Source organism: Bubalus kerabau, chromosome 22 (genome assembly GCF_029407905.1).
Source record: "Bubalus kerabau isolate K-KA32 ecotype Philippines breed swamp buffalo chromosome 22, PCC_UOA_SB_1v2, whole genome shotgun sequence".
Lineage (NCBI taxonomy): Eukaryota > Metazoa > Chordata > Mammalia > Artiodactyla > Bovidae > Bubalus > Bubalus kerabau.
The window spans coordinates 52,688,046-52,707,111 of NC_073645.1; the positions used below are offsets into that span (position 1 = coordinate 52,688,046).

Consider the following 19,066-nt stretch of genomic DNA (forward strand, 5'->3'; position numbering starts at 1 on the left):
CCCTGACTTTATAGATTTATAGTCTGTGTGTCTGTCACCACACCCATCACCCCAAAAGTCCCCTCGTACCCATCTCCAGTTGATCCAGGATCCCATGCCGAGTCCCAGAAACCGCTTGTCTTTTTTCCATCTCTAGAGATGTGCCTTTTCAGGAAATGTCATAGAGATGGGATCCTACAATATAGAGACATTTCTTCAGGCTTCCTTCATGTACACAGTGATTTTTAGGTGTAGCCTACAGCAGTAACTGCTTGTTTTAGAAAAAATAGCATTCCATTATACAGCTTTACCACTTTTTATTTTTCTGACCTATGTATGCCTCTGAAAGTTGTTTTCAGTTTGGGAAAATCATGAATGATGCAGTCTACACATAGATGTTTCTGCATGGACACCTTCTCATTTCTGGGGAGGTTCCTAGCCAAGGCCTTGCTGGGTTAGACACCAAGTGTAATGTTGGCTGTCAGAGAAACAGCCAAGAAATTTTCCAAGGTGACCGCACTGTCTTCCCTTCTGGCCAGCAGCGCCTGGGGTCACTGATTCTCCTCTCTTCTGCCCACTCACCGTCCTGTCTGTGGTCTTCACCATGGCCTTGAGGGGTCCATAGCGCCATCTCAGTGTAATTTTAATATGCATGTTACTGACAACAAATGACGTTAAACTTCTTCTCAGGTGCTTTTTATCTGTTTGCATATTTTCTTGAGTGAAATGGCTATTCAAAGCTCTGTTCTCTTTCTAAATTATTATTTCCTTATTTTTGGCTGTGCCGGGTCTTCACTGCTGCACGGGCTTCCTCTAGCTGCGGAGAGCGGGGGCTGCTCTCTGGTTGTGGGGCTCTGCTTCTCATCTCCATGGCTTCTCTTGCTGCAGAGCAGAGGCTCTTGGTGCCCGGCTTCAGCGGTCGTGGCTCCCAGGCTCGAGAGCACAGGCTCAGCAATCATGGAGCATGGATTTAATTGCCTTGGCATGTGGAATCTTCCCAGATTAGGGATTGAACCTGTGTCTCCTGCATTGGCAGGTGGATTCTTTACCACTGAGCCAACAGGGAAGCCCTGATCATTTTTTTTTAAATTGCGTTGTTTAACTGATGGAGCTATAAGAATTTTTCACAGGCCTGTTTTCCCCAAATACAATTTACGAATATTTTCTCCAAGCCTCTGTCAAGTATTTCCATTTTCTTCATGGCATCTCTTGAAGCACAAAGGTTTTAATTTTAATAAAATCAAAATTACCTTTCTTCTATGAATCATGCCTCTGTTTTTGTATCTAAGAACTCTTTGCCTAACTCAGGATCATGAAGAATTTAACCTATGTTTTATTCCACAATTTCTGCAGTTTTATGTCTTACGTTAAATTTATGGTCCATTTCAAGTTAATTTTGGGGTTTGGCTGAAGATAGAAACATACAATTTTTTTTGCATGGAGTTATAGAATTGTTGAAAAGATCATGTTTCCAGCTCTGAATTGCCTTTATGTCTTTGTTGAAAACCTATTGGCCACATAATTAAGGTTTTAGTTCTAGACTCTGTTCTGTTGAGTTTATCTGGATGCCTCTCTCTATGGCAAAATCACACTATCCTATTGACTATAGCTTTATAATAATTTTGATATAAGATAGAGTAAATCTTCCAACTTGTTCTTCTTTTCCAAAATTATTTTGATTATTCTATGTCCTTTATATTTCTTTGTTCCTTTTAGGATCACTTTGTCGGTATCTATTTTTAAAAGCTTGACAGGGATTGTATTGACTCTATAGATTACGTTAGGAAGAAAAAATCTTTTTAAAAGTCTTTTTATTTTGTATTAGAGTGTAGCTGATTAACAACGTTGTGATCGTTTCTGGTGAAGTGAACGGACTCAGCCATACGCACACACGTATCCATTCTCCCACAAACTCCCCTCCCAGAGAAAAGCCATCTTAGTGGCCTTGTCTTCTGGCCCACAAGCGTGGGCTGTCTGGTTCTTAGCTCTTCTTTAATCTTGCTCTGGGACAGGCTGCAGTTTTCAGTGTCTAAGTCTTGTAAGTTTTCTGTAAAATCACTCCTAAGCATTGTATTCTTTTGATACTATGGTGAATGCACTATTTTTCCTAATCTCATTTTCAGATTATTCACAGCTCATATATAGAACATTCAAAACATGAAGGTCACGGCATCCAATATCATGGCCATGATTTAATGGCAAACAGATGGGGGGAAAGTAGAAACAGTGATATATTTTATTTTCTTTTGCTCCAAAATCACTGCAGACAGTGACTACAACTATGAAACCAAAAGACGCTTGCTCCTTGGAAGAAAAGCTATGACAAACCTAGACATTGTATTAAAAAGCAAAGATACCACTTTGCCAACAAAGGTCTGTATAGTCAAAGCTTTGGTTTTTCCAGTAGCCATGTATGAATGTGAGTGTTGGACCATAAATAAGACTGAGCACTGAAGAATTGATGCTTTTGAACTGTGGTGTTGGAGAAGACTCTTGAGAGTCCCTTGGACTGCAAGGAGATCCAACCAGTCAATCCTAAAGGAAATCAGTCCTGAATATTCATTGGAAGGGCAGATGCTGAAGCTGAAACTCTAATACTCTGGCCACCTGATGTGAAGAACTGACTCATTGAAAAAGACCCTGATGCTGGAAAGATAAAGGCAGGAGGAGAAGGAGGCGACAGAGGGTGAGAAGGTTGGATGGCATCACTGACTCAATGGACATGAGTTTGAGCAAGCTCTGGGAGATGGTGAAGGACAAGGAAGGCTGGCGCGCTGCAGTCCATGGGGTTGCATAGAGTAGGACACAGCTTAGCAACTGAACAACACCATAAATAAAAATGCAATTTGCTTCTTACATTGATCTTATATTATGCAACATCACTAAGCTTGTTTTTCATGTCTAGTAGTTTTTTTCTCTGAAATCTTCAGTGTTCTCTTCATACAAAATCAGATTTTCTTCACATACAGTTTTGCTTTTCTCTCAGTCATAATGGCTCTGATTTTCTTGTTACTGTTGTGCGGCTGGACCCTCCGGTTCCGAGTTGGACAGCTGTGTTGAGGTCTGATGTGTTTGCCCTGTGTGTTATCTTAGCAGAGAGAATTCTCTCTCACCACCGAGTAGGATGTGAGCTGAGAGATTTTAGTAAATGTCCTTTATCAAGCCAAGAACGTTCCCTTCTATTCCTAGTTTAATTGAATGTATTTTGCCCCAAGTAGATAGTGGATTTGTCAAATGCTTTTTTGCATCCTTGGAGATGATCGTGTAGATTTTTGTCCCTTGTTCTATTAATATGATTGACTTCATGAAATCATTTTTAGATGTTTCACCAGCTTTATATTCTTGGAACAGATCCCACTTGGCAATTGATCTGTTTTCTGTGTTGCTAGATTCAGCTTGCTAAAATTTTGTTAAGGGTTTTTCCATCTATATTCACGAGGGATGCTGGCCTGCAGTTTCCTTTGTTTGCAATGTCTCTGTCTGGCTTCGGTGGCAGAGCCATCCTGGATCTTTTAGGCAATAGAGTGTAGAGAATCTGGATTCCAATCCCCCCTCAGGAGGGTTGTTGGTTTGGCTGCCTGTTTGTTTACGTCTTTCCTGGATGACGGTGGCATCTGTTTCCCCTGGAGCCGCAGCCGCTGACATCTTGTTTGTCTTGTTCGGGGTTTTCTGGTTGCTGTTTCTTTCTCTGCCCAGCTTCCCAGCGGTCATCCCTGCATCTGCAGAGCTTATGCTCAACCAACAACCAGTCAGAATCTGTGCTCAAGCGTCCCGCCTCTGCCAATGGATTTGTCTCTGGGTTCAAGAGTGCCTTCAAAGTCCAAGTGGTTTCAAGCCCGTACCCACTTGGAGATCCACTGAGCTTTCACAGGTCTTCTCTGGACTTGAGTGCTGGGGAGACTGGGGATGGTAGAGAAGTCTCATTGTGTCTTTTCTGTATCTCCCTGGTTAATTTCTAGCTAGTCTGCGGCTTGTCACAATCAAACCAAGGACCTCAAACTAGGGGAACAGCTGGGCATGCCTGTTTACTCGGCACAGAGACCATTACTGATTTCAGATGATGCTAACTGGCAGGGCTTTAACCATCCTCTGGTCCAAATCAAGAAGCTCCCTCCAGTAGTGAAGCTGCTGGTAATTCCGGGCCTGCCGTGATTGCTTAGGACCACCAGATGGTCACAAGGTGGGCGGGGTGGGAGCAGGGCCACCCAGGAACGCCAGTTTCCTCCCCTGAGTCCAGCAGCTTGTCGGGACTGAGTGCATCTGAGCTTACCGGGAGAGTTGGTCAGCTTCCGGGACAGAGGAATGGCTGTTTTGATCGCGTGTCTGGTCACAGCTCCTTCTGGGGAGATGACGGGGTGACCCCCAGAAGCCCGGTGCCGACCCCCGTTTCCACCTCGCTTCCCATCCCGCCGGCTGCCTGCCAGGGCCTCTGGTTCCCGCCCGTGCCCTGCTCTGGGCCGGCTGTGTGGCTGCAGGCACACGACAGCGGCTTCTGCCGGCGCCAGGGAGGAGGCCTGACAAGTGGTGTTTCCACGTCCACAGCCCTCGAGGAGGTGCTGTTACCTCCAGGAGGCAAAATGCCCAGGATCTACCCACGGAACTCCACCCTGTGAAATGCTTCAGAATCGCTCCGTTCTCGATCACGCGCCCTTTCTTCCAGATGAAGGTTTGGATCCACGTTTCTCTGTGACGAGTCTCTGCTGAGTGCTCAGCCCCAGCTGCGTTTAGAGAGCAGTTTAACAGACACCGAGCAGCATGGCTTCCATCCAGGGCCATTAGAAAACCCATCTTTCCAGGACACCCCTCACACTTCCAGGATCCCAGATGGGACTCGCCTGGACGTGCCTACCTTTCCCGGGCAGCTGTCCGTCTTTGCTGTGAAAGTATCACCGCGCCCAGGACGGCACGTATGCGCCCCGGTCCCCAAGGGGCTGTTTCCGTTTGTCTCCACGTGCAGCGCCAGCTTTAGTTCTTCTTCCAGCATTTAGCAGTCGTGTCTCAGCCTCCCGGCCCTCGACCCCTCCCCTCTCCCTGCGCCCCTCACCACGTCTTGCCCTAGTCTTGGTCTGTTCCTTCCGTTTGTCACCTGCTCCGTCCCCCCACCCACGGCAGATGAACACTAAGGTGCCGTGGCTTCATGCTCACGCTGCAGTCAGCAGGGCGCAGTTGTGATTCACAGGAAGACCCTCAGCTCATCAGCACCCTTAACATCACCTCTGACTGCACGTTCATGCGTCCCACTGAGCAACTATCTCAGATCTCCTAGGTTATGACGGAAAACCGACGACTGTTTGCATGAATAACTAGGCAATACTGGTCCCATGAAGCTCCCTGACTGCGGGCACGATCCATCGTGGGTGTTTAAAGCTGCCTCTCGGTGTTCCATATGGTCTGTATTTCTGCATATCTATCCTTCAACCTCTGTTACTCATTATATCCTTGGTTTCACTAAAATTTTACGCTTTTTGTGTTTCACATCAGGTTGATCTGCTGGAATGTATATGCATTGTGTTAAATCATGAGGTATATAACTAGTATTTAATATGTCCTATAAATATCTTCTTCAGTGTTCTTCAGGGTAATTGGGACCTCAAAGGATTTGGTTCAGATCCAAATACATACACATTCTGTATTTTAGGTCAGTGTTTTTTTAAAAAAAGAAAATACCACACATCGAAAAGTGTTTACTTTGTTGGACAAACCAAACGTGTTCTCAAAAAATGACCGGTGCTTAGGAAAAATTATTATTATTCAGTAGCTCTAAAACAAACCAGCTGAATGCTTATGACCCAGCGGGAAATCAACGTATCCAGTATTTACATCCGACACCAGTTTTATAATCACTGACTTGTGTGAAAACTGGTGCAGAAATTCTGTAAACTCTTTGCTGTTTTTTATACCTGCTTTTTGTTCTGTTTTGTAAAAATGATAATCTTGAGAAAATAAATTGTCAGTGTTGAATAAAAAAAATTATTAATTCGATGGATCATGGTAAATACAAGAAGTTTTAAGCTTACTATGGAAATAGAGCTATTTCTCTAAGAATTTTCTTTTTTTTTTTTCTGATTTTTGTCTCTTGGTGTCCTGCAATTCAAATTCCTTTAAGCATTTAATTGTGCACACCTCTGCTTCCTCTTTAGGGGCTTCCCAGGTGGTGCTAGTGGTAAAGAACCTACCTGCCAATGCAGGAGACATAAGAGACATGGGTTCGATGCCTGGGTCAGGAAGATCCCCTGGAGGAGGGCATAGATACCCACTTCAATATTCTTGAGCCTGTAGAATCCCACCAACAGAGGAGCCTGGGGGGTCTATGGTCCATAGGATCAGAAAGAGTTGGACGCGACTGAGGTGACTAAGCACGCACTCACTGATTCTCTTAAAGGATTCTAAGACTTTTTTTTTTTTTTACTGAAGAGCAGTGAGTGTCGTTGCCCTGGTCATAGGCACTAGGCTTGCAGGTTGTTGCCATTTAGAGAAACTGATGAACAGACATGGATTCTTTCCATAGGATTTCTTACAACCGATGTACCGATACACCTACAATTATCTGACAGTGAAAAGTTTAATGAAAAAACATGTTCAAGATGTAAAATCTGCAGCCAACAAATGCTTAGGTTTTCAAATTCCTGATGCTCAGAGCATGAGCAGCTGCAGAGGAGAAACCAGCTCGCCCTCATCTCCAGCTCTCACGGCTCAGGGCATAAGTGGTCCCATCTCCCCACCCAGTCACCTGGAGGATCAGAGGAGCTTAAGAGGGAGGGCGGAGTTACCTTTCCATCACAGTTCAGGCTCACACGCATCCTCGGAAGGCTCTCTTCATGAGTAATACACAGTACAAGTCAAAATAATTTTTCCACAGATGACACACATCACTCCAGGACACGGGCATGGGTTGTCCTGGAGGAGGAACAGCCTCGAGCTGGCAGATGAAGATGTTCTGAGAACCTCCAGGGTAGGCTACGGCATGGCCGGGTGCAGAGACAGCCAGGTGCTGGGCACTTCCCGTGCATGGAGACGGTCTGTCCACTGCAGCCCTCTGAGGAGTGAGCTCCACGCATCTGCCTCTTGTAGACCGAGACCCTGTGTAGGGGGTCAGACGGAGGACACGGCTTAGAGAGGAGGCTGAGACAAGCAGGGAGGCCATGCCCGAGGCCCAGGGGACCGGGGTTGTCTCTGGATGGGGCACCAACACAGGGAGCTTTCTGCCCACCAGCGCATCAGCAGAGGGGTGCCCTTGCGTCTGTCCCAGTGACCTCACCATGCCTGTCCAGAGCATAGAAAGACCATCCATTCCAAGAGGCGCCCCAGGCCCAGGGCTTCAGTGTGGAGGAGTCCAAGTGGCGCAGCTCAGCTGCCCACTGCAGGGGCTGCATCGTGCTCCCCTGGGTGAGCCTGACACCCGGAGGCTCCCTGGGGACCACTGGCCTCCGCGTCGCCATCACTTACCTGGAGTGCAGGGAGGGAACGTGGGCTCAGGGAGGGGCAGCAGGCCGAGGGCCGTGAGAGCATCACTAGGGTCTTGAGTGTGCCCCCGACAGTCCCGACGTTCTCCACATCTCTGACGAAAGGATGCAAAGAACCAAAAGCATGCAGATAGTCCTCTGGGTTCAAGGAGCCAGTCAGCAGGGCTGCACCTGATGGTCGGGCAGAGCACGTCCACGGTCTGGATGGGCTGTGCCAAATCCTCAGCCATCCTCAAGGGCCCCTCAGATCCCCCAGGCAACCACACACATGTGCCCCCTGCCCCAAACTCTCAGTCAGCACTTCTGTTTCAAAGGCACTCTTTGAGACCGGAGGGCTGGAACCAACGCACTGAATGTTCTCCAGCAGTAAATAAAGGGGAACACCTGAGAAATTCTGAAATGACAAATACACCCAAACATGGTCGCAGAGGGGGCTCGTGCTCAAGAGGCCACGGCAGGGTGAAGGCCAGTCCTGGAGGACTTCAGCCTCCATGGCAGACTTCTCAGAGGCCCTCCCCAGTGTCAGAGGTGAGGGGAGACACAGGAGCCTTCCTGGGAATCCTGTCAGCTTCAGGAAAAATGAAGAATGGAGACTGCCCGTGCCCATGAGAGGCACTCCATCTCCATGAGTGTTAAAACTAAGCATTCAAATTCTCTCTGCCCTTCCCTATCTGCCAGGGCTGTCCTCAGGATGGGAAGCCCCAGGTGGTGTCTGGATGCTCACGTGATGAACGCTGTCCTCAGGTGTGAAGCCCCAGTGTGATGTCTGAGTATTCACGTGGAGGAGGCTGCACTCAGGTGTGAAGCCTCAGGGTGGTCTATGGATGTTCACATGGTGGGGAAGCTGTCCTCAGGGTGTGAAGCCCCAGCCCGATGTCTGTGTGCTCACATGGTGAGTGCTATCCTGAGGTGTGAAGCCCCCGGTGGTGTCTGGACACTCAGGTGGCAGGTCCTTCGTGGCCGCTGGGCTGCAGAGGGCAGCACCGTGAAGGTGTGGTTCCTGCTTCACTGCTGTACCTCCTGCAGATGCCGCTCCCTCCGCTCCACCGCAGCATCTGCACCGGCCAGCTGGAGAAGTTAGCAGATAATTACCCAGCATGCGTCATGGGGAGCCAGTTATTAAGGTCCTGATTAACTGCCTTGGAGGATACACTGAGTGGGTCTGAATTCATGCCTGGTCAGGCCGGCCAGGAATCCGGAGCAGGAACCATCCTCGCGTGGCTCACCCTCTGATGCAGCCCTTCTCCTGGAGCCGTGGGTGCCCCCACCCCTTCCGGGCAGTGTCAGACCGGCCCTCGGGTGGAGACGGCTCCGGCTGAGTGGGCGGAGCTGGCGGCCCCAGGCGGGGTGGGAGGCGGCCCCAGGCGGGGTGGGAGCCGGCCTCACACACAGTGAGCCCGCTGCTCTTGTCCCGCTTACACCCCAGGACTCTACGGCCTCCTGAAACATGTGCTTTTATCCTTATTTCACGTGAACACATCTCACCCTGGTGAACTCACAGCCTCCCAACCTCGTGTTTTTCTCCCAGGAGCCACTGAACGACTGGCAGTAGCCACTCGAGTAAGGGTGCGTGTGGCCCTGCGGAGGAGACGGCTGTGTGACGTTGGCCGTAGTGCTCAACCTCTGCAGGCCCCGGGGCCTTGCTGACAATGCCTCGCTCAGGCTCCGTGCAGAGCGAAGGGGGAGACGCGTGGACGCCAGCAGCGCCGCCCCTAGGCTGGAGGCAGGGAGGGCGAGGCCGCGACCCCTCCTGCCGTCATCACCACCTGCGCCAGGACCACAGAGGTGACACAGGAACCTCCTTTCAGCATTTAATCGCCCCTCTCACACCAGGCTCACTGGGCACCAGGTGGGCATCACGGGGCCTCCAGCCGCCCGCCCTGATTCCAAGCCAGCTTCCTTCACCCACGTGGGACTGGGTCAAGGTCACCTCATACCTGCAGCCACAGGCACCGGCTCCTTCCAGAGAGGACGATCCAGGGGTCCCCAGAAATGAGGGGCTGTAGAGAAGCACCCATCTCACTGAGATTCACGTCCCGGGGAGCCCCCGGTCTGGTTCAGAACCCCACACCCCGGAGAGCCACTGGGTGCTTAGCCTCTCAGTACCCAGCACAAGTCCAGAAAGTTTTCATCAGTAATAGAAACCTCACAAGGCACTGTCTGAACAACAAGGTAAATTGCCGGGGTCCAGCCCCGGCTGATCCAGGGTATTCGAAGGAGAGACGGCATAGGCGAGGGTCAGGAAACAACTGCTTAATTAAACTTTAATTAAGGATATAAAGAGTAATAGAATAAGGATAGCTCAGTGAGGAAATTCAGTGGAGAAAAGAGGCTGAAATAAGGATAGCTCAGTGAGGAAATTCAGTGGAGAAAAGAGGCTGAAATAAGGATAGCTCAGTGAGGAAATTCAGTGGAGAAAAGAGGCTGAGTAGCTTGGTTTACACGGGAGACCAATAAAACTTCAAGACAAGAAGTTTGCACCACTTACGTAGGCTGCAGGCGTCCTTCCGTTCTCCCGAAGGAGAGGAGACACTGAGGCCTCCCCGGTCGGATCTTAGAAGCCCAGGCATAATTAGCAAGCATGGTGGGTTCCGCGCTCCAGATGGAGACTCAGCCAGAATTTGGGAGAGAGAGTGACATGGGGAGACCAAGTTTCAGTGAACAAGGCCCGCACTTTATTTTCCAAAGTAGTTTTTATACCTTAAGTTATGCATAGAGGATAATGGGGGAAGGGGTAGAGTCATGCAGCAAGCCAGGCTTTCTTCCTGCAAACTTATCATATGCAAAAGTTCAGGTGATTGACATCATCTTCTGGCCCGGAGGCCTGTTAACATTTTAAGAAACTTATTTTTCTCTAAAGGTGATTATTCCAAAGTCAGGCACCAGCCTCCAAAAAAGCATTGGACAAAGCTGCATTTTACATTTCTATACACCCATTATATCAATCAATACACTGCCAAGGACACAGTAGGTAAGGAGTATGGAGACTTAGCAGCAAACATTGGCCCAACAAGTGAAAAACCCTTCACCAATACAATTTCTAATCAATCTTTTAACTACTCAAAGGAATCTGTGTTTAGGCAGTTTAGAACATCTCCTGCCTCTCACAGTTGGGAGGCTCTGAACAATCACATGTGGCCAGAAAAACCTATTCAGGCAGGCTAGAGGATTTCCAAAGGAGTTTGTAGGTTGAAACACTGTCACACTCAGGAATTATTAACTGGAGCTGTAAGCTAACTCTTTTTTCAGAGAGAGGTAGTGGAGGACAGCCCCCTGTAAAGTCAGAGGTGTAGGTGAAAGCACAAAGCAGAAAGTAGGCAGACTCTGGTTTGGGGGGTAGATGCTCGAGAATTTCCAGGGGGACTCCTGAGGCTCGATCCCGCCTTTGCGTATGCCGAGCCTCCTTCCTCATGACCTTTGTCATGGGCAGAGTTCCTCACGCTGGCTCCCGGCAGTAAATGAAATTCCAGGACCTCACGCAGGATGTGAGTGGGGGGCACAGTGTTCACTTGCTGACCTGGACCAGCCCCACACGCCCCGCCCCGAAGAGCTTCCCAAACATCCACTCGGAGCCCCAGCCATTTCTGCCGCCCTCACGGACACTTTGATAAATAACTGATGGGGATCTGATGGCCGTGTCCTCACTGGGGATGGTCCCCGGCTCATCCGCCCCCCGCCACGTGCTCAACACGAGCATCAGTGAGTCTGCACGGCACGTGGAGCAAGCCAAGAGGCTGCAGAGCCGAGCCCGAGCCACGTAGCCCCTGCGGCTCAGGTTCTGCTCTGGGAACAGGGTGCGGTGCTGGCCCCGTGTGTGCCATGAGCCTCAAACCAGCGAATTCCAAAAGAAAGACGGCGGAGCGAGTGAGGGGTGGCATCTGTGTGTCGTCTGCTGTTACAGATAAGGGTCCGAGAGTCAGGTAGCTGCTGACGGGCTGGGCCGGGGTTGGAATGGGGGTCTGTCTGGACCCAGGGTCTAGGCTTTTTGCTCAGATGACAAGACCTCCTTTTAATGACTGGCCATTTCTAAGTCCACTTCCCTTCCTGTCTGTGGGAACTTGTGGGGGGGCCAGGCGGTGCCCGGGGAAGGGCACGTGTTTGCTTCTGTTTACTCCCCCGTTTGACATCCAGCATGACTGCAGTGTGGTCCTTACTGTGTGTGCGTGGGGGGCTGGGGGCCTTTTGATGTTAACATAGTTTTTCTCATCCGCTGAGCCCTTCACAAGCCAACGTGACTCTTGCACAGAAAGTGGAGCCGATCTGAGAGGCTGAGTTGCAGACTGCCCGGAATAGCAAGAGTCTGCAGCAAAGAGAGGGAGTCCTTCAGAACTGCTCTCAGAGCAGCAGAGCCAGCCTCATTCATTATTAACTGCGCCGTGACCTAAATAAATCACGGGATCAGACTTCATCTAAACGCTGCTTGTCACACGCCCTGCTCCTCCCGTCGGATAAATGGTTTCAGCACCAAGGAAAAAAGAGGGTGTCTTTTGAGAGTAATTATAACCTGGTAGCTACACCAAATTAACACAGCCCACCCTCGATCAGCGGAATGGCCCTGCTCCCCCATTAACCACGAACACCACGGTAACCACCAGGCAGGGAGGAATGGACCTGTGTTTAACAAGGTGATTAAAAGCGACTCCACTTAATCAACATGATTTCTTATTATTTAGTGTCCATCTGTGACTGTTGAAACTTTGTCAGGAGATTACTGTTGAACCTTTAGCAAAGATTTGTTTTGCCAATAGTTAAATGACAGTTAAGTGACACCAATTACAATAAATCACACTCTTGACAGGACAAATGCTGTCCTTGCTGACAAGCTTGAAACCCCTCTCTAGCCGGGAGCCTGTATCTACTCCATGAGCTTCCCGCCTCGCTCCTTCATGCTTCCCAGCAGTCCTGGAGCTGGTGGTTGGGTTTGGAACCTGGCAAATAGGGGATCGATACCATCGATCACACTGTAAATGTTTGTATTTCTAACTTGCTCTCTGCCACCTACCGGAGAACGGTCACAGAAGGCCAGGAACGAGGCCCGCACCCCACACCCCTCCTCCTGGCCAACTTCCTGGCTGTTTCCCTTCCTTCCTTCCCCCACCTCTGCTGTGAGCAGCTTGTAGCAGCCACGGTGGTCTTCCGCAAAGAGAGGCCCTGATGAGGGAACTTGGGCTCCCGGGCTCAGCAAATTGTCCCTTCTCTGGCCAGCCACCCTGGGATGGGTTCTCTGCCAGCTGGTGAGTGGAGGGGCGTCCATCATGGGGTGCAGTGGGGTGATGCTTCTGCGGGGCCCTCTGCCAGCTAGTGAGTGGAGGGGAGTCCATCATGGGGTGAAGTGGGGTGACGCTTCTGCGGGGCCCTCTGCAGGTCTGCATCCATCATGCTAAGTGCACAGTGGTCAGTAACGATGTTGCTGGAAAACTGAGCTGGGCTGATCCACTTCAGATGAACTGTGACCCCCACTCCCAGGTCTGAAACAAGGAACATTATTCACACTTAGACAGAAACGTGTATGGTCCAATCTGGAAATGAGGTTTTCTGTGTGATGTGTGTGAAGAGAGGGTGGGGAGGACCAGTGAAGTGGCAGGAGATGTGTCTGTATTTTGGAGTCCTGATCCTTTATATTCCTGATGACTATAAAGAAATTTGAGCACTGAAGAATTGATGTTTTTGAACTGTGGTGCTGGAGAAGACTCTTGAGAGTCCCTTGGACTGCAAGGAGATCCAACCAGTCCATCCTAAAGGAGATCAGCCCTGAGTGTTCATTGGAAGGACTAATGTTGAAGCTGAAACTCCAATACTCTGGCCACCTGATGAAAAGAACTGACTCATGTGAAAAGACCCAGATGCTGGGAAAGATTGAAGGCGGAGGAGAAGGGGACGACAGAGGATGAGATGGTTGGATGGCATCACCGACTCAATGGACATGAATCTGAGTAAACTCCAGGAGTTGATGATGGACAAGGAGGCCTAGCATGCTGCGGTCCATGGGGTCGAAAGGAGTCAGACACGACTGAGCGACTGAACTGACTGAACTGAACTGATCCTTATTCAAAGTTTAATGTCATCAAAGCACCTCCAGTCGCCACACGACCTCCACCCTTGCGCTCCAGAGTTGCCTTTCCTCCTACTTCCCAGGCTGCATGCCCTGTCTGCTCTCCCGGCCCTCGCCTGCCACCCAAAGGAAACGCCATTGTGGAAACGTCAGCGCTCTGGGGAGGGTGTTATTTCCCTTAAATCAGGCTGATGAGCCAGGCACTGTCATTCTCCTTGTTTAGGGAGGGCTCATCTGCGTATTTCTCAAATTCCACCTAATAATGAGCTGGGTTTCACACTTACAGGGAACAGAGCAGTAAAGCCGCCCAGGGCCGGCTGCTCACTGACCAATGTGCTTCCCTGCCTGGCAGCCACAAGCCGCCCCTGGGAGCTGAGGGCTCAGCGGGGTGGTCTAGGCTCTGCTGGTTGGAGCGCTGTCCAGGCAGAGGAGCGGGCTCCAGGCAGGCAAGCGCGCTGGTGCAGGTAAGCAGCACCTGGTGCAGGGTCTGGGGAAGAGAGGCGGGCTCTCTCGACAGTAAACACACCGCAGCTGCAGGAACCCTGAGCGCGCGGTCAGTTTCAGGCCCCGCCCTCTCAGGAGGAAACATCAGAGACGACTGAGAGCTGGACGGTGCAGCCTCCTGACCCCCGCGAGAGGGGCCGCCTCCCTCCTTAGAAGCTGAGCGCCGCGCCGGCAGGAAGGGACCCTAGGGTTCGCCCCAGCACTGGCAGGAGGACCTTTACTGCTCCTGTAGGACCGTCTAAGAGTAAGACAGTACCTCAGATGCTGGAACTGGTGGAGCTGAAAGCTCAGAAAGGCAGAGGGAGAGACAACACAGACATCACTTTTTACCTAAAAAGCTTTGTGTTAAACGTGATGTAAACGGTTGAAGATAGGATAGGTCACAGAGGAGTGCGTGAGGTGGAAACGGGTCGCCCGCAGTTCAGAACTACAAGAAAATCTCTTGTTACTTTGAAGTTACTTCTTGCTCCGCATTTTAAAGCCAAGATGTGACTCTGAGGTCAAGTCTGGACCACGTGGTACAGAGCACCCCTGCGGTTTCCTGGGCATAACACGGTTTCCTGAGCATCACATGAGCCCTCGGGGGCGGGACTTCCCTTGTTACGGGGGCGGGGCTTCCTTTGTTAGGGACTTTGCATACCTGTGTCCTGCTCCCTGTTACTGGTATTATGAAGAAATGTCCATAAAAATGAGATTAAACTTGGATCTGTTTGTTCACGGGCAAGAAATCCTTAGTATATAATATCTGATTTCATGGTGTCCACATGGAGAAAACCTACCATTTAACTGTTGTGAAGCCTGGCATTTTTTGAAGGCTCATTTTGGAGATAAGCATATAGGTAAAAGAACTTCCCTGGTGACTCAGTGGTGAAAAACCCCCCTGCAATGCAGGAGACATGGGTTTGATCCCTGGGTCCAAAAGATCCCCTGGAGATGGAACTGGAAATCCACTGCAGTGTTCCTGCCTGGAGAATCTCATGGACGGAGGAGCCTGGGGGACTATAGCCCATGGGGTCGCAAAAGAGCTGGACACGACTGAGCAGCTAAACAACAACAAAGATAGGTGAAAAGGGTTTAAAGTGACTAACAGTTTCAGAACATGAGGGGTAGTGACTGAGGTTCCATCACAGAGGAACTGGAATCTTTATGCTTTCTCTAAGGTCAGGGCATTTGCTGCGGTACAGGCAACCAACATTAAAAATGTACTTCTCCAAATAAAAGGGGGGTGTATGATTGAATGGGAATTTAATCCAGGGGCAGATACGCCAAGTAAATTTTAGGGACGATGATGACTAAATGAAGCAAACGTTTAATCTTGATGATTCTAGTTCTCTAGGTGCATCCATAAGAGAGAGATGCGTGGACGATACCCAAAAGACATCAGGGTGCATGCCGCTTCCTCGGCACCCACTGCAGCAGAGAGAGGGAACAGCAGGCCCCTGCCCTGGTGGGTCAAGAAGAGGCGGAAATACAGCATCACGGATGGACCCAGAGTGTCACACCGAGTGAAGTAAGTCAGACACAGGAGAAATGGCGCGTGACCTCCCTTGTGTGTAGAATCTAAAAGGAAATGATACAAATAAACTTATAAGACAGAAAGAGCCTCACAGACTTAGAGAACAGGTGGACGGGATAGGAGGTCTGGGATTGACATGTGCACACGGCTATATTTAAAATGGATAACCAGCAAGGGCCTCCTGTCCAGCGTAGGGAACGCTGCGCAGTGCTGTGTGGCAGCCTGGATGGGAGGGGAGCTTGGGGGAGAATGGACACGTGTGTGTGTGGCTGAGCCCCTTCACTGCTCACCTGAAGCCATCACCATGTTGTTAACCGGCTGTACCCCCAACACAAGATAAAAAGTTTACATTAAAAAAAAAAAAAAGAAGAGGTGAAATAAGAAAGCAGCAAGATAGTTAGTGCCTTTTGGTCTGAGTTAACCTGGCCAGAGTGAGAGGGAGACAAGGAGGGTGTCGTAGAGAGAGGCCAGCAGACAGGACCCCTGGGAAGAGGACCAGAGAAGCAAATGCCCCCACGGCTTCTCCTTCCCTCGGGCCTCCCTTTGGCTGACACCAACAAGAGGCCGCTGATTCGGTCCATTCAGACCAGCCTCCTGGACCATGGGGCCAGAAGGCGAGGGGAACATCACAGCAGGAGAGACACAGCGGCACATCTGATCAGGGGGACGTCCACAGCGGCATGATTTGTAACAGCCCAAAGGCAGAAGCAGGCCCAGTGCTCATCGACTACAAATAAATAGGCAAAATGTGATCTCTCCAAACAACAGGATAGTGTTCAGGCTAAGAAGGGAGGAAACGCTGATACAGTGTGGGTGAACCTTGGAGACGTGAGACTAAGTGAAACAGCCCCGTCACAAAAGACCACGTGCTGCAGGCTCCCCTTGACACAAAACGTCCAGAAGAGGGAAATGTTACAGAGACAGAAAGACTAGCGGTTACCTAGGCTGGCAGAGGGGTGGTGGGCGGGGCGATGACCAAGGGGTGTGGGTTTCTTTTTGGAGTAAAGAAAATGATCTAAAATTAACTATGCTAACCATGTTTGCACATACCTATGATTGTACATTTAAATTCATTGTATGGCATGAAAATTATGTAAATAAAGCTTTTACAAAAGAAAAATGTGTGTGTAATTCTTTAAAATAAGGCAATTGCAGTGTGGGGAAAGAATGGGATAATTATATCAAAATACATCTCCACAGTTGCTAAATTTGAATATTAAATTTAGAGCTGTGTTTGTTGGCCTTGACGACTCAAAGGGGAGTCATTCCTCCTGTCTGATTCAAGGGAAAATGCCACGTCACCAGGGAAGGATCATTTTTCCTTGTGCTCAATACTAAGCTGCAGCGTGATTCACTTACCAGGTGCGGTCGGTAAGGGCGGCTTTACGGAAGAGACAGTGAGCATCTCATCCAGTCACCTCTGGGCAGGGACCACGGCAGGAAGCCAGCCTGACTCCATTTCTGGGTGGGGGTGGGGGCTGGACCACCTGTCCAACGGCGTGGGCTTCCCCTGCTGGTCCGCACAGCCTGGCTGGTGGCTGCAGGTGAGAAGCCCTCAGTGTGGGCTGACCCTCAGCGGATGCACCCACAGGGGCTTGGGGCTCAGGACGCCAGGGGAGGCAAGGGTCCTGCACCCGCAAAGACAGACCTGGGCCCGTGAGAGCGCCTGTGGGGACCGCAGCTGAGCCTCAGTTAGGGACTCAGGTCCCACGCGGCCCAGGAGATTTCACCCAGAAATCTTGGGCAAATTTCCTTCTCTTTCCAAACCCAGGGTAGAAATTGCTGACCGATTTCCAGGAGAAGAGAGCGGAGGGAGGGCAGACCTTCTGAGTTCTGCCTTGCATACAATGTTGCTGCTACACAGATTTTGTCTGACTTTAAACGAAGAAGAAAAAGAATGTTGGTTCTTTTGATCCCATTTGGAAATTACAGCCAAGATGAACTGAGCGCCTGCTGGGGCTGTACTGAGCCTTCACAGACAGCTTCCTGCATTTGTCTCAACAGCCCCATAGGAGCTGAACTTGTGTCATCCAATTTACAGACCAGAAGACTGAGCCTGGACGAAGTGAAGACTGGGGACCTGGGTTTCAGGGCACATGGATCCCCTGCTCCTCAGAGCTGGCCTGTTACTCCAGGCTTTTCTGTGTTTCTTAGAAGCCGGTTTCCAGTTCCTACAAGTCCTGATGTTTTCTCTGAATCTCGTCTGTTGCTTCCAGATTCTGAGTGCCACGTTATGTGGTCATGCTAACAATAAATTACCATCAAGATCCAAAGTTATGCTCCAGTTCTTGGAGACAAAAGCCTTCTTGGGGGCTGGTGTGATGCTAGGTATAACCATACTACTACTGCTAAGTCGCTTCAGTCGTGTCCGACTCTGTGCGACCCCACAGACGGCAGCCCACCAGGCCCCACCGTCCCTGGGATTCTCCAGGCAAGAACACTGGAGTGGGTTGCCATTTCCTCCTCCAATGCATGAAAGTGAAAGTGAAGTCGCTCAGTCGTGTCTGACTCTTAGCGACCCCATGGACTGCAGCCTACCAGGCTCCTCCATCCATGGGATTTTCCAGGCAAGAGTACTGGAGTGGGTTGCCAATAAGGCCAAGGCAAATTTATCTCTAGAATCGGGCAGTTGGAAGCCTGGTACTTCTTTGTCTCCAATCCTGGAAGGACACCACACTGCAGTTGCTATGTTTGCTGAAGCCAGCCAGGATCGACTTCCAGCATCAAAACACACCCTAGCGAGGTGGCTGGGCTCTGAGTGCTGTGGAGACACTATAACCCAATGTTCTGGGTAACATCTCTGAAGAAACAGCGTTGCCTTAAGTAAGAGAGAGGCTGAAATCATGAAACACTTGATAAAATACAAATGGGACCCAGCCCATCGGTGCTGCAGGTTGGGGTCATGATTAATGAGAATGACAGGCTTTGTGTGCCCAGCGGTGAATAGCCTTCGTGCAGGATGGTCTTTTATTTCGTCCCCGGCAGTGGTCTGTTAATAGTGGTTCAGCCCCAACTTGTCCTTTCCAATATTTCAGACACAAATAATAGAACATTTCCAGTTACAGGGGATAATCTCCCTTCAGAAGCAAAGTCGTAAGCACAGTGAATAAATTTAGAAGCTTTGGGGGTTTAAAGATTTTTTCCTATCTCCCCATAGTTGGTGGCTTTGATTAACAATTTAAAAATAGACAATGGATACACAGAGATGTTGTGAGATGTGGTCGTTTGTCTGTGACTTTTTTTTTTATCATTACTGACTTTCTAAAATGTTGTCATTCCATAAAGCATTATTTCAATTAGTTTTTTGCAAACCCCCAAGTCATTTTCAATAAGTTTTTACTGATTTAGAAAACAGAGACTGGGCATCAGGGGAAAAAAGAAAAACACGGTTACTGAGAAAAATAGCAAATACCCTCAGGCTGTGTGAGGCTTAAAACTGTATGTGTTTATCTATCTGCCACTTAGAATGAGGCTATGTATTGATTAATTATGAGGGCAGCCCAAGTATTAGGACTATCATCTGATCCAAGCTGGACTCATGGGGGTTTATTT

The 19,066-nt window shown here is 49.7% G+C and overlaps 1 protein-coding gene across 8 annotated transcripts; it reads right to left on the reverse strand.

Moving 5' to 3' along the window:
* Positions 1-6,524: 6,524 nt before the first annotated feature.
* LOC129636657 (uncharacterized) lies at positions 6,525-10,640 on the reverse strand. Of its 8 annotated transcripts, XM_055560217.1 has the most exons (5): positions 9,931-10,639; positions 9,380-9,442; positions 8,332-8,510; positions 7,426-7,537; positions 6,525-7,059 (listed from the first exon to the last, which is right to left on the reverse strand). In XM_055560217.1, exons 1-5 carry the CDS (start codon positions 10,010-10,012, stop codon positions 6,770-6,772), a joined length of 726 nt encoding a protein of 241 aa, XP_055416192.1. In that variant the 5' UTR covers positions 10,013-10,639; the 3' UTR covers positions 6,525-6,769. The 8 variants fall into 8 exon arrangements, 4 of the variants coding, with proteins under 4 accessions (XP_055416192.1, XP_055416194.1, XP_055416193.1 ...); XR_008707063.1 differs by lacking the exon at positions 9,931-10,639 and having other exon boundaries at positions 7,426-7,613; positions 8,167-8,510; positions 9,380-9,459; XM_055560219.1 differs by lacking the exon at positions 8,332-8,510 and having other exon boundaries at positions 7,426-7,613; positions 9,931-10,640.
* Between the last annotated feature and the right edge of the window lie 8,426 nt (positions 10,641-19,066).

What these genes read in the sequence shown, in the direction of transcription:
- LOC129636657 (XM_055560217.1), bottom strand. Translation starts at nt 10,012, where the DNA reads ATGCCTGGGCTTCTAAGATCCGACCGGGGAGGCCTCAGTGTCTCCTCT. An exon ending in GAAGGACGCCTGCAGCCTAC is followed by an intron (nt 9,443 to 9,930) that starts GTAAGTGGTGCA and finishes GCTTCTCTACAG; the next exon opens with CCCCTCATTTCTGGGGACCC. An exon ending in CTCAGGATAGCACTCACCAT is followed by an intron (nt 7,538 to 8,331) that starts GTGAGCACACAG and finishes TCCTTTCGTCAG; the next exon opens with AGATGTGGAGAACGTCGGGA.